Here is a 12,529-nt window from a genome sequence, read left to right as displayed (position 1 = left end):
TTCTTCCTGCCTTGACACAGACCAGCGACTCCTGACCTTTGTAATTGGACATGCAGTCAATCATGTGCTGCAGAATTGTCATTATAAATGGTGATTTATGAGGTTTCCTTTCTCGTGCTGGCTTTCTTTTTATTAAATTATTGCAATATGAAAATTTAGAGATTTTGGACTGGACTTTGGTTAAATGTCGGGTTAAATGTCCAGTTAGATGCCACCACCTGCAAACTGATTGTGAGTCCTCACCATAGTCTCCACCATGTTAGTCTTGTTGTTTCTCAGCGTTTTGACGGTGTGGAAAACATCCACAATGTTCTGCTGCTGGATCATCTCATTGATGCTGCAGATGGCACAGAACGTCCCAGAACGCCCTCCGCCGGTACTGCAGAGGAAGAAGAGGAAGGAGGAGGAAGAAGGTAGAGCAGGGGGAAGGGAAGAGAAGGGAAAGAAGAAGGACAGAAGATCTTCATCATTAAACAATATCATCATCCTGGATACCTTGGTGTGTACGCCAAAATCATTACTCTGATCACACAGAGAAAGAAAAAATAAGAAAACAAGAGCTTGAGATGTGAAGGAAGGATGGAAAAGGAACGGAGAGAATTAAGAAAGAGAAAGAGCCGCTTTGATGCTCCACAAGTCAGATGTTCCTTCTCCTCCTTTACAGAACAGCAGGAACTTGCTTTTTTCCTTTAATCACCCTGGGAGCCAGGCTTTTAAAAATGTGTTTATCATAGAATTTAATGTTTCTTTCAGGCATTTCTCTTTTCCTCCGAGTTATTCTCCTGCCTCCGCTTTGTTGCAGCTGAGGTTGATTGTGTTATCCTTTTTAAAAAATGCTCTTGAAACCTATGACCCCTGAAGAGAGAGAACTTTCAATGGATTTAAAAAAAGATCTGATAAAACAGTTTTTGAGAGGAATGTAAAACATTTAATGAAATAAGGAACATTTACTTTAACAAGTTCAAGTCTGTAATTTCAGATTTCAAAGAGCTTCATGACTTCTCAAAATTAAAAATACCAATGAAGGAGACAGGACATATCCTGCTGCCCAATATGTATCAACATGCCACAACCTGAAAGACCTAGACACATCCAGCACACACACACACACACACACACACACACAAATACATGCATATAATATACTATATATATACAGTATATAATTAATATACAGTATAACAATCTTAATGTTGTGTTAATGTTCATAGTATTGCTATTTTTTACTGTCTAAATGTTTGGACAAATTGTATTTTGATGCTTTAGCAACATTGTTCACAAAACTTTCATGCATATAAAGCCTATTGAATTGAATTGATTAATTAATTTGTTGTGATGGTCTTAAAAAGGCAGGTCCATGTTTGGGTTTGTTTGTGTGCAGGAGGAATGTTTTTCTGTTTAGAAAAGCAACACTGAAGCAACAGGGGAAACTGTTGGCATTGGTAATTGTTCAGGGTTAGGGTTAGGGTTGGTTTAGGGTTAGGGTAGGTTTAGGGTTATGGTTAGGTTTAGGGTAGGTTTAGGGTTATGGTTAGGGTAGGTTTAGGGTTATGGTTAGGGTAGGTTTAGGGTTATGATTAGGGTTAGGGTTAGGGTAGGTTTAGGGTTATGGTTAGGGTAGGTTTAGGGTTATGATTAGGGTTAGGGTAGGTTTAGGGTTATGGTTAGGGTTAGGGTAGGTTTAGGGTTAGGATGGGTTTAGGGTTATGGTTAGGGTTAGGGTAGGTTTGGGGTTAGGGTAGGCATAGGGTTATGCTTATGGTTAGGGTTAGGGTTAATGATTGAATAAAGTTCTGCATGTACTTTTTAAAGTGTGAAAACAGTAAAGAGAATTAAAATAACAAGGTCTTATTGGTTTTCTGACAGTAGGATTAAGGTTCACTGTACAGTATGTACTCTGTGCAGTGAGTGCATCCACTGCATACAGGCTCTGGAAAGCCATATTTGAGACATTAGAAGACTTTTTCAAGTTTCCTAAACTGAAACAATTATGACAAAAGTTGTATAAAGGCTAAATGGGACAAAGAATGACAGGGTGTTGACAGAACGAAGAAACCTGTCAGTGCCTTAAAAAAAGAATAAGAGCTCCACTAATGGATTTATGACATTTGGATATATTTGAACACCTTAAATTTGATTTTTTTAAAGGCTATATAAAGAGAATGACCTGCTGTAATGGACAAAAGTGCAGTGATGCAAACATATTTGTGTGTTTACTGGCTTTATGCCTCAACCAGCAGTCAGTGCTCTGCCAGTCAGCAGTCAGACCACCCACCATGAAAAGACTTTCCCATCTCTCCTGGTTCCAGCTGAATTCCTCCAGTATTCAGACTGAATAAAACATTCTTTTACTGAGAGGTGGAGTGGCAGCCATCACAAAATCACCCACTATCGACCGACTCAGCATTAGCAATACCAAGACCACTGCGGTTCTCCAATCCAACTTAAATAGTGTCAGATAAGTGGTCAGTTTTTGTTGACTTTGATGCTCTTGCTGAAGGTCTATAATTTAATGCTCTCATATGTGGTCAAAGTTTAAACCAGTGATTTTAACTAAAAATATTTGTTATTCAAAACATTTGCCACAAGACCTATGGTTGACAAGCTTTTTCACTCAAAATCCCTTAAAATAAAGTATTACCTCTGCCAATTTTCACGGTTTTATTGCATGTTTGCACAACACCTGGGGTCTTCATTACACTGAGTTTGGTGAACATATGAGATTTAAATTTAAAATGCAAAGGTATTCCTTATGCACTACTTTCCTGACTTCATGTTAGCTTCAGTTTTTTGGGATGCTTGTTAAGTGTCAAAAGATAATTTCTAGGTAGAGAGAAAATGAGAGCAAATGCATTTTACATCAGTGCTGTCAGGTACACCTCAGGGCTAAAGCACATTAATATTATAAACCTAATTACTGAAAAACAACCAGCAAACCCATTAAAATCAATACAGGTCAAGACTCAAGTGGTGCTGAGGGTCAAGGCAACTCAATAACTTCCACTATTTATATAGAAATACATATGGTTGGTAGTTTATTTACCTCAGGTATCTGAGTGGCAACCAGTAAGCTCTTTAAATCAAAACAAGTACCAGCCCATTGTAAAATAAACTGCCACAAACATGCAGCTGAAGCCCCAGAACATTTCTTCCTCTACAATCATCTTTGCACTGTTAGCCTCTTACATGTTTCTATTGTGAAAATGGTTTATATTTAAAAGAATATTTGTGTTGATTAGTGGTGGTTCTAAGTTGTACCAGAGAACAGTGCTTCGTGTTTGGTAAATGGTTGGTAGTGATCTAAATGTCCCTTTATGAAAATGTGAAAAATTTCTTTTTTTTTTTTTAAATTTTTTTTATTAAATGATCAAAATCTCTATGTGCACAAGGTGTTGTGGCTACAAATTATATTACTGTGTTCCTCCATAAAACTGGATGTTGTGACAACAGCATGAACCTTTTTTTCTATGTCACTTAAGCAAATGAATAGTTGAAGGATGTTATCACAACTTGGATTTTATTTTCGTAGGTTTGGTTATTGTTTGTCTTGGTTAAGATACATTAGCATTGTACTCAGCAAAGTAATCCCTCAGATTTGGGAAGATGCTGATATCCCTAAAAAGAAGTAAAATACGGCAAGACACATGAGCAGTCGGATGCTCATACAGGTTTTAAACAAACTTTCTAGGAGGAGAAACCAAAGGTGAACAGTAAAATTATAACTTTGATCAATCCTACTGTGCATGCTGTAATTGTGCAAACCCAGTTTTCTTGTGCAAGATTGAGTTTTATCTCCAAATGAAGTTGTGTAATGATCTAATTTGGTGAGTACAATGTCTTCCTAACTGATTGAAACCTACAAACACATGAATGAAATCAAGCTGCTTGTATTAAGGATCTGCTGGAACAAGACAACTCAGTATTTTTCTTATTCTCTTCTATCTAAATTACACATGTATATACCTTTTAAATATATACAGCACAGCTAGACTGATGTGTTTAATGTGCTGCTACTTTAACAGGTTTCCCCAGTGTGGTTTGCTGAAAATGAGACATTTGCTTAGCATTAAAGACCCATCAGACTCCAACCTCCAGGATAAGTGAAGAGCAGAAAAATAATCCATTTTCACCAGCGACTGATTGAACCATCATGTTTCTCCTTATCTCAGGTATTACTGAGTCTGTGAAATCAATAAGCTGGGCTGATTAGCCAGTGTAGCCGTCTTTATCCAGAAGCAGACGAAGCTTGCATCTCCGTCACTCACATTTACTAGGGTGGATCATAACAGGGGAAAGCAATTAAAAACTAAATTATATTTCCAAATTACTTTTTTTGTCTTTATTTATTGTTATTTATATAAAAGAACATAAATCATTGAAAACTTTTAACCATTTTGTACATTTGAAATGGTTGGTACCTCATTTTGTACATTTCCTTTGTACATCGCTTTGGACAAAAGTGTCTGCCAAATGAATAAATGTAAATTTTAATTTAAAAAAAAAGTACAATTGTCAAAAGTGACTAGTTCACTTGAGCTGGGAGGTTAGAGGACAAGATGTAATGCTCTGTTATTATCTATTTTTCCACAAAGTACCAGGTATTAAACTATTGATTCTGTAACAGTCAATAGATGAGTTAAGATCCACCAGTTTTATTTTTAGCTACAGTAGCAGCATTGATAATGTCTCCTGTTGTTTATTTTAGTGATTAACTATTTATGTCTTGCAGCTGAAAACGTGTTTTAACATTAGCGAACAAGTGGCAGGTCACCAGTTGACAATAGTGAATTATTTTACAAAAGTATTAAAATCATGAACATAAAGTGACTTTTATATCTCTGAATATGTTGCCTAGAAGAGATCTGAAAAATATAAACTATGTATTTAGAAATAAGAGAGAATTAAGATATTTTTGAGTTTGAATTAGAAACAAATTTGTTTTAACTGTAACAACATATTATTACAAACTCTTTCTCTCACACACAGGAAACACTGAAAAGAAAAGAAAACCTCACAGCAGCTAGAAGAAACAAATCAATGCCAATTCTGATTGGCCCAATGAGCTGTGACAGGGGATGCTGATTGGATGAGCATCAGTGATGTGCCTAGGGCAATGTTTGGAGTGTGTATGCATGTGTGTGTGTGTGTGTTTGTGTGCGTATGTGTCATTGCAAGTGAAGTTCCCTGTAATCTCTCTTCTATAGATTTTACAGCCTCTGTTTCCCTCCCTCATTATCAGCTTCATTTGTTCTGCTCAGATAGGAACTGGATGGAGCTGAGCAGTGTTCGTGCACTTGTGTGCAAACACACAGTCATGTATACACACATGCATGTGTGTGTAATTACTATTATTGCACCTTGTTTAATAGATACACTTACTCTGGTAGTGCCTCTGGTTTACTATATATACTGTATACTTCCATATAGCACATTAGTGGTATTGCTGTGCTTTCTGGAAATCAATATTCTGCAAATATTGTATTTCAGTCTTGTTATCCAGTCTAGAAATAATAGCAATGCAGCCTAGCAAACAGTCCTAAAATACAATGTGTATGAAATCATAAGTGCTCAGCCAAATCAACATAATCTGAAAATTATTTTAGCTGTATTACTGGCTGAGCCTGAAGTCATTTCCTGTACTTATATTGTAACTTGAAAGATGATTTATAGCTTGAAATAATAATGTATATAATCTGTGATGCATCAACCAAGACCTTACAAAACAATAGAGATGTATGGTCCAAATATTTAAAATTAATGTGATAATCTCTATGCAACTTGGGGGTTGTAGGCTGAGATCAGACACAATTTATATTGCTTATATTTTATATATGTGCCGGGTTTACAATGCTATTAAACTATAATGAATGTGAACCTTCTTTTATAGCATTTATGAATAGTTCCTTTCCACTTTTTTTTATTGCAGTGCTGAATATGTTTGGCTTCTTTATCAGCAACCTTCAAACATAACTGAACTGAGATGAATGTTGAGTTTATGCCATCTGTATATCTGACACATCAGTGGGGGGAAAATAAAGCACAAAAGAACCCAACACATAGGAACGGACCAGTCTAGACATACCATATATCGTATATATCATTATAAAGCTGTGTGTGTGTTCTTTTAGAGAAAGTGTATTTTATCATTTTATCATCAGCATCTTTCACCTCCCAGTTTCTCCCTTTCTTCCTCACACACACACACACACAATAAGGGCACATTTGTACATTTTCCTGTCGATCTATCATCCCAGTGAGCATCCTTTGTTTCAGTCCTTTTACCCTCTTCTCTACTTTTTTCTCAAATTATGGTGTTGAACTTACAGGCAGTGTACAACAGTCCTCCCGTCTCCTCCGTCGTACTGCTCCTGCCACTTAGCCAGCCTCCTGACCAACTGGAGGATGGAGCGCTTAGAGAGAGGCGTGTCCCTGTAGGCCGGCCAACCGATGAACTGGAAGTGTTGCACCAGGCGATAACCGTCTTGTGGCTGAGGAGAGAGAGGATAGAGGATTTGGATTTTTATCACCACAGCTGTCATCACCACAATCAACATCAGGCAGAAATTCCACAGGGAGAGTAAAAATGGGTAAACAACTGAAACACCTTCCAAATATCTACATCATCTCACAGTGGTCTTGCCAATGCTTTTGTTTCTCAGAATGAAGAGCAAATTTTCTATGAAACCTGAGAAATAAATGTGTTTGTAGGTCTAATTTCAGGATCAGAGTACAGTTTTTCATTTTACATTGTAAAGTGTGTGTAGTGGATGATTTTGCAGATCCAGAAAACCTTGACATAGTGACCATCTTGAATCTGAAGGTTTGCCTTTTGGTTTTACTGAAGATGGTGAAAGGGTTAGACAGTAGAAGGAAGGAAAGGTCACCGGACTAATTTCTTCTGCCAGTACCAAAAATTCTGAGACCAGCACGAAGATTTAAAACACTGTTTAGTTATAGGAAGAAGCTGCTGGTCTTGTCAGCGTTGGTCTCATTTGTTACCAGAGGGGAATAGTCTCATTTTGCAGAGATTTACTTAGACTAAACTGATACATAAGACATTTTTTTTCATGTGTTAGCAGATTGTTGTGCTCCAATTAGTTCTTGTTTTTTTTTTTCTTTTCAAAAAGAAATGGGATTGGACTCGACAAAGAAGGCATCCTATAATGTTTAATTCAATTTTATGGCAGACAAAATGTTTTCACTCATCTGGCCCGAGGCGGTTGGCATCCACCACCTAAAACACCGAAAACCACCATCACTGTCAGACTGATTTACTGCTAGGTTTGCCTCACATGCAGATGCGCGTTGACATTTACACACACACAACCAGGCAAACAGTCACATACTAACATACATATAAACACATGTATACAGATATGGGTTTTTTCTATCCTGTCTTTCCATTTCTCCTCTTCCCTTCTTTCTCTCTCTATCTATTTCCTCCTTTTTATCTTCCCTTGCAATCAACTCCTGTTTCTAACTTTTTTCTTAGCCTCACTCCTCTTCATTTTCTTCACCCCTCTGACTCTCTCTCTCTCTACTTTTCCTTCCCTTCAGGATTCTTCATTTCTCTTTTTATCCTCTCCTTTTTTGGTGTAGTTCCCTCTCTCTCTCTCTCTCAAACCTTTTCTCTCTCTCTCTCTTCATTTGATGGCTTAGTGGTTAGTGGTACAGACTCAGCTAGGTTGGAGCTGCTCTCACAGTGTGAGATGTGCTGTTGTGGCGATGATATGAGCCATTTCACGCTAGACTGGTGATGTGTGTGAGAGGGAGAGCGGCGGAGAGAGAGAGAGAGAGAGAGGAGAGAGAGTTTGAATATAGAGAGTAGGGTAGTGGGGAGTTCACTAAGCACTATAGGAGCATGCGGACGATAGGGCGCTGTCAGGGTTGTACCGTCAGTGATGGGTGGGAGAATGAGATGAGAAGGGAGTAACAAGAGGAGGCCGGATGAAGGAAAAGGAAGAAAGAAGAGAAGAGAAATGTGGAGGGAAGTGGAAAAGAGGAAGAACAAGGAGAGGAAGGTTTTCAAAATGATCTGTTGTTAATGCTCCACCTGCTACCACACTGCCGTTTTCTCTATGGAGAACTCGCTCAACCAGGACTCAGTTAGCCTGTTAATGATGTAGTTGGTTTGCTACAGTGTCATTTTGCTAGATGTTTAGGGGAAAGTAAAGGTCACATAAAATGAAAAAAAAGCCTTTCCTGTGTTGTTACATTGTGTTCCTGGGTGTATCGTTCCACTTTCTATTGGTTTATGTCAAATATAGGTCAAGAAATGCATATTGGGTAGTTTTTATCTGAACATCCAAACCATTCTGTGTTTCTGTTAACTGTCAGGCAAGTGATCCTTAGTCTGCCTGGTAAAATATCAGTTTAAGTCCCTAAAGTTCTGCTCCAACATCCATATTTGTGTGGAAAAACATTAAACCCAGTAACACTAAGCCACAGGCCCATAATAGCATTGACATTGTGAACATACAACCATTTGGACACAAAGCTATGTTTATCTCGCTCGCTGTAGGACAACCTTCAGGTCAACAATAATATAATATTATATTGTCTCAATAATGAACTAATGTCTCAGTGTGAACTGTGGTCTCCATCGCCGTATACCTGCACTCAACAGCACTTCACAGCACAAGGAAAGGTTCCACCGCATCCATATACTGTACATTATACATGAAAAGAACTATTTTTTAAAACTTTGAACCTTCAAAACAAAACAAACTAGTCTGATATGAAACCATGAAGGCTTTAAGGATATGAGTACCCTGGCCATGTTGCAGATCCTGAAGATACGGTTGATGATGTCTTCATCGATGTCTGCTGAGATGAACTCGACTTGAATGGGACCATAGCAACACGAACTCTTCTCCGGCCAGTACTGCATACATAACTATAGAGAACAAAGAAGGAGAGAGAGAAGGAGAAAGTGGAGAAGAGGAGGATGGAACGTAGAAGAGAAAGAAACAATAAAGTTAACCAGGTGCATTCAAACTGGATTGTCTTTCAAAATGCATAACGGTGTAATTAATAGGCGGAAAGATGACACCATAAAACCTTGTGTGAATCCATCCAATCAATTATTAACATCATCAGCTCCATGGCCGGATGTGAATTCAATTTCCGAGCTTTTATACGTCCACTCTGAGGCCTGATAAAAGAGTTATCTGCATGTGGAATGTAATACGCGAAATGAGATAGAGCTGGCTTTCTGAAAAAATCATCACAAATGAAAATAAGACTGTAATTTCAGCACATTTTTCATCCACAAAACTGCCAGACAAACAAGAGAAATAATGCTGAGGATATTTTTAACCAGTTTGTATTCATTTAAGATGCCAGACGTGAGATCCACAGCTACTCTACAATTAACACTGGGGGGAAATGAGACAACTAAATCAAGCCTGTGTTGATTACATGATTACATGCATTGCTACAATTTTCGCCATTTTCCCTGCATATATAACTTCCTCAAAGGTAGTTTGATAGAATGAGCTATACGGATAGCTGATTACAAGATTGGTGACTGATAGTAATCCAGAGGAAAAACAATACTTTGAAGGGGACACATCATGCACATTTCTAGGTCTATATTTATATTCTGGGGCTCTACTAGAATATCTTTGCATAATTTATAGTTCAAAAACCTCCTTATTTAATTTATACTGGCCGGCTCCAGAGGCTCTATAAACAAACAGTAGTAGTAGGATTTCACTTCTTTTTTTCATTCTTTACTCAAAATGACAACTTCTCAAATACATCCATACATGTTCAAGCCTGACGTGGATACAGAATATGAGAATGGACAACCTCAGCATCCAAGATTATGGAACGTATGGCTATTAATGGATATGTTTGGCAAGCTGACATCAGTTCATTGGGAAGGTAAAAAAAGAAAAAAGAAAAAACATTGCAAAGGAAGCATTCAGGACAGGCTGAAACCTGCGCTTTACAGTGGACGGTTTTACATACGTTCACCTCAAGATTTGGAACTTTGACCATGTTTAACATGGACATCTGACAGCATAACAGTGTATAAATGACAGAAAATCACAAAAAGCATATTATGCCCCCTTTAGAATTCAAAATCAATGCTTTGGCCGTCACTGGCAAGGTACAATATTTGTAACCACCTTTAGAATAACATTACAAACAGCTGCTGGACATTGTAATATATACAAATACAAGGGAATGCAAAAATGCAAACCAAGCGCTGTGTTTATTTTCTCCTTTTCTTCTTTCTGTTTTTAGTCATTTTGGATCAGACGTATGATTGTGCAAAACTGTAACTAAAAACTTCTCAGCTGTCAGGATGCAATACCAAGGGGTTGTCAATACTTATTGACATTCATGAAAAATGTGTCTGGATGTATAGATCAGGCCCTGTTATGTTACAGTCGGTGTGTGTCAGCTTCTGGTTGTCTGTTTTCTAGCCTTTTTCTGAAACAAAATTATACAAAAACAGGGAATACATATGTATGTGTGTGTTTGTGTGTTTGTACCTGCGCCGCATCCATCTCGTTGAGCATTACAATGGAAGAGCAGTTGTAATCAAACACCAGCCTCCAGAAGTCGCCCATGGTGTTTGGCAAAGGATGCTGAGTAACAATGAAGGCCGCTGGCTGTTTGTGGCTCTGGAGTGTTGAGATGGACCACAAATAAATAACAACAGCGAGCACAGGATAAATAAAACAAGTGAAGAGAACAACGGCAAGATATCAAGGAAGTCTCTGCAGCACCGGAAAGTACATTATAAAAAAGTCAACACACACATTCACATCCCAAAACATACACTTACGTCCATTAATGCAGCGTTGATGTAATTCGAGCTCTCTCCGTCCACAGATATGAGGAAAGGCAGGCATCGGTCTGCTGATAGAACGTCCATACTACGGTTCTTGTCGTGGTTTCTGGGTAGCAAACCCACGCTGCAGTCTTCTGGACGGACTCTAGGGGTCACTATGTTCAGAGTCTGATAGGCGGGAAAAGAGTTTATTAAGTCTACTTTAAGTTTACTCACCTGGGGACAAAAAAGGTGGTCCCCTATCAGTTATTTTAATCTTAAAACCTGTTTTTACTTAAGTTAAGGATTATATTTAGGTTAGGGTTTGGGTAAATCTCCAGTCAATGTCCACACAAATCAAGAGTCACAAAAACAAGAGTTTGCGTGAATGTGCGCGTGTGTCTACCTGGAACTCGTCTTTAATCTGGCTAGAGTTGGTCTGTGGGTCCAGTCTGCTGATGTTGTAGTAAATGGCTCTGAACTCACACACTGGTATGGCTGTGTTCCCACATAGACATGCCTCCAAGATGGCATCATGAACAAACACATACTGCTCCTGCAACATGAACAAAAACAGATGAAAGAAACGCTGGAGTCAAAAAAGAAAAAAAAACAGACAAATCTCTGGCCTTTGTGTGTACATAGATTTTTTATTCTTGAACCTGCATGTGACCCCGCGGACTCGACTGTGGTTTCTCAGTAGAGCTGTAAGCGTTGACACCTCCGGGACAGAGGACGCGGTTGCGCTAAGCTGCATCTCCTGCCTTTTCAAGTCTCCGACAAACTCAAACATTCCACTGTGAGCGTGTTTTTTTTTTTTTTTTGTTTGCTTTGTGCGTGTGAATTCATTATTTGTGTACTCATGCTCTCTCAGCAGCCCTGAAAGTGAATTAAAAGGGAGTAGTGCTTTGCCCTGCAGTGTTTCTGTGCTCTGGATCAAGTGTGCTCTTTGTGCTCCAACCAACGAGCTCGCTGTTAAAAGCATCAGCCACCATGAGCTACACACAGCGGCTGCCACTGTGCATGTTAATTCACCCCTGTCTGTCTCTCTCTCTCTCTCTCTCTCACTCCATCCATCCATCCGGTTTTATCTTGCGTTTTTTCTTTTTCTTTCTCGCTCTTGTTTTCTCTCACACTTGTGTTTGTCTGCTGTCTTTCGCTCTTTCAATTTGCTTCTCACTTTATCTCTCCGTCTCTTTCTCTCTCTCTCTCTCTCTCACTCTGGCGAATGTTAATTTTTGCCCTTGGAGCGGAGAGGAGAGTTTTAAAAGCATCGCTGAAATGACCTCCCCTGGCCATTATCTACTCTAGTGACACACACACACACACACATGTATGCAAAAGTCATGTATGCACACACGGTCATACTGTAAGCACACACAAGCCAACCAGCATAAACAGACAAGCAGTCATTCAGACACTGACCCACACACACAAACACACACACACATCTTTCCCCTGCGCCTTTTAAAAGATTAATTGCTTTGTGTTGTTCAGAGCCGGATTATAATAGCGTCAAGCGGCCTCAACACTGACACAAATTGCTCCCACACATATTCAAAAGGCAGGGCAGGATACATTTAGCTTGGTTTCAAGAGGCATAAAAAACACACACAAACGAGCGAACACACACACAACTAGCGTTCATACCACTGCTGTCATGAAAAACACTCAAAATGATGCCCTGGGTAACTTTTCTCAACCTAGCACTTCTAAAAACCCATTCAAAAGTCAATTTCAGAG

The 12,529-nt window shown here is 38.8% G+C and overlaps 1 protein-coding gene across 2 annotated transcripts in view; it reads right to left on the bottom strand.

Annotated features, from left to right (window-relative positions):
• LOC137180974 (receptor-type tyrosine-protein phosphatase T-like) overlaps positions 1-12,529 on the bottom strand; it is a 90,891-nt gene that overhangs the window by 1,787 nt on the left and 76,575 nt on the right. For both annotated transcript variants that reach the window (XM_067586295.1, XM_067586294.1), the window contains 6 exons: positions 11,193-11,342; positions 10,802-10,975; positions 10,506-10,637; positions 8,771-8,896; positions 6,325-6,488; positions 244-379 (listed from right to left, as the gene is read on the bottom strand). In XM_067586295.1, the coding sequence (XP_067442396.1) occupies positions 244-379; positions 6,325-6,488; positions 8,771-8,896; positions 10,506-10,637; positions 10,802-10,975; positions 11,193-11,342 (882 nt within the window). The remainder of the gene's footprint in view (positions 1-243; positions 380-6,324; positions 6,489-8,770; positions 8,897-10,505; positions 10,638-10,801; positions 10,976-11,192; positions 11,343-12,529) is intronic.

This window comes from Thunnus thynnus, chromosome 4 (assembly GCF_963924715.1).
Source record: "Thunnus thynnus chromosome 4, fThuThy2.1, whole genome shotgun sequence".
Taxonomy (NCBI): Eukaryota; Metazoa; Chordata; class Actinopteri; order Scombriformes; family Scombridae; genus Thunnus; species Thunnus thynnus.
Note: the sequence above shows the minus strand (reverse complement) of the source record. Positions and strands in the feature narration are given on the sequence as shown.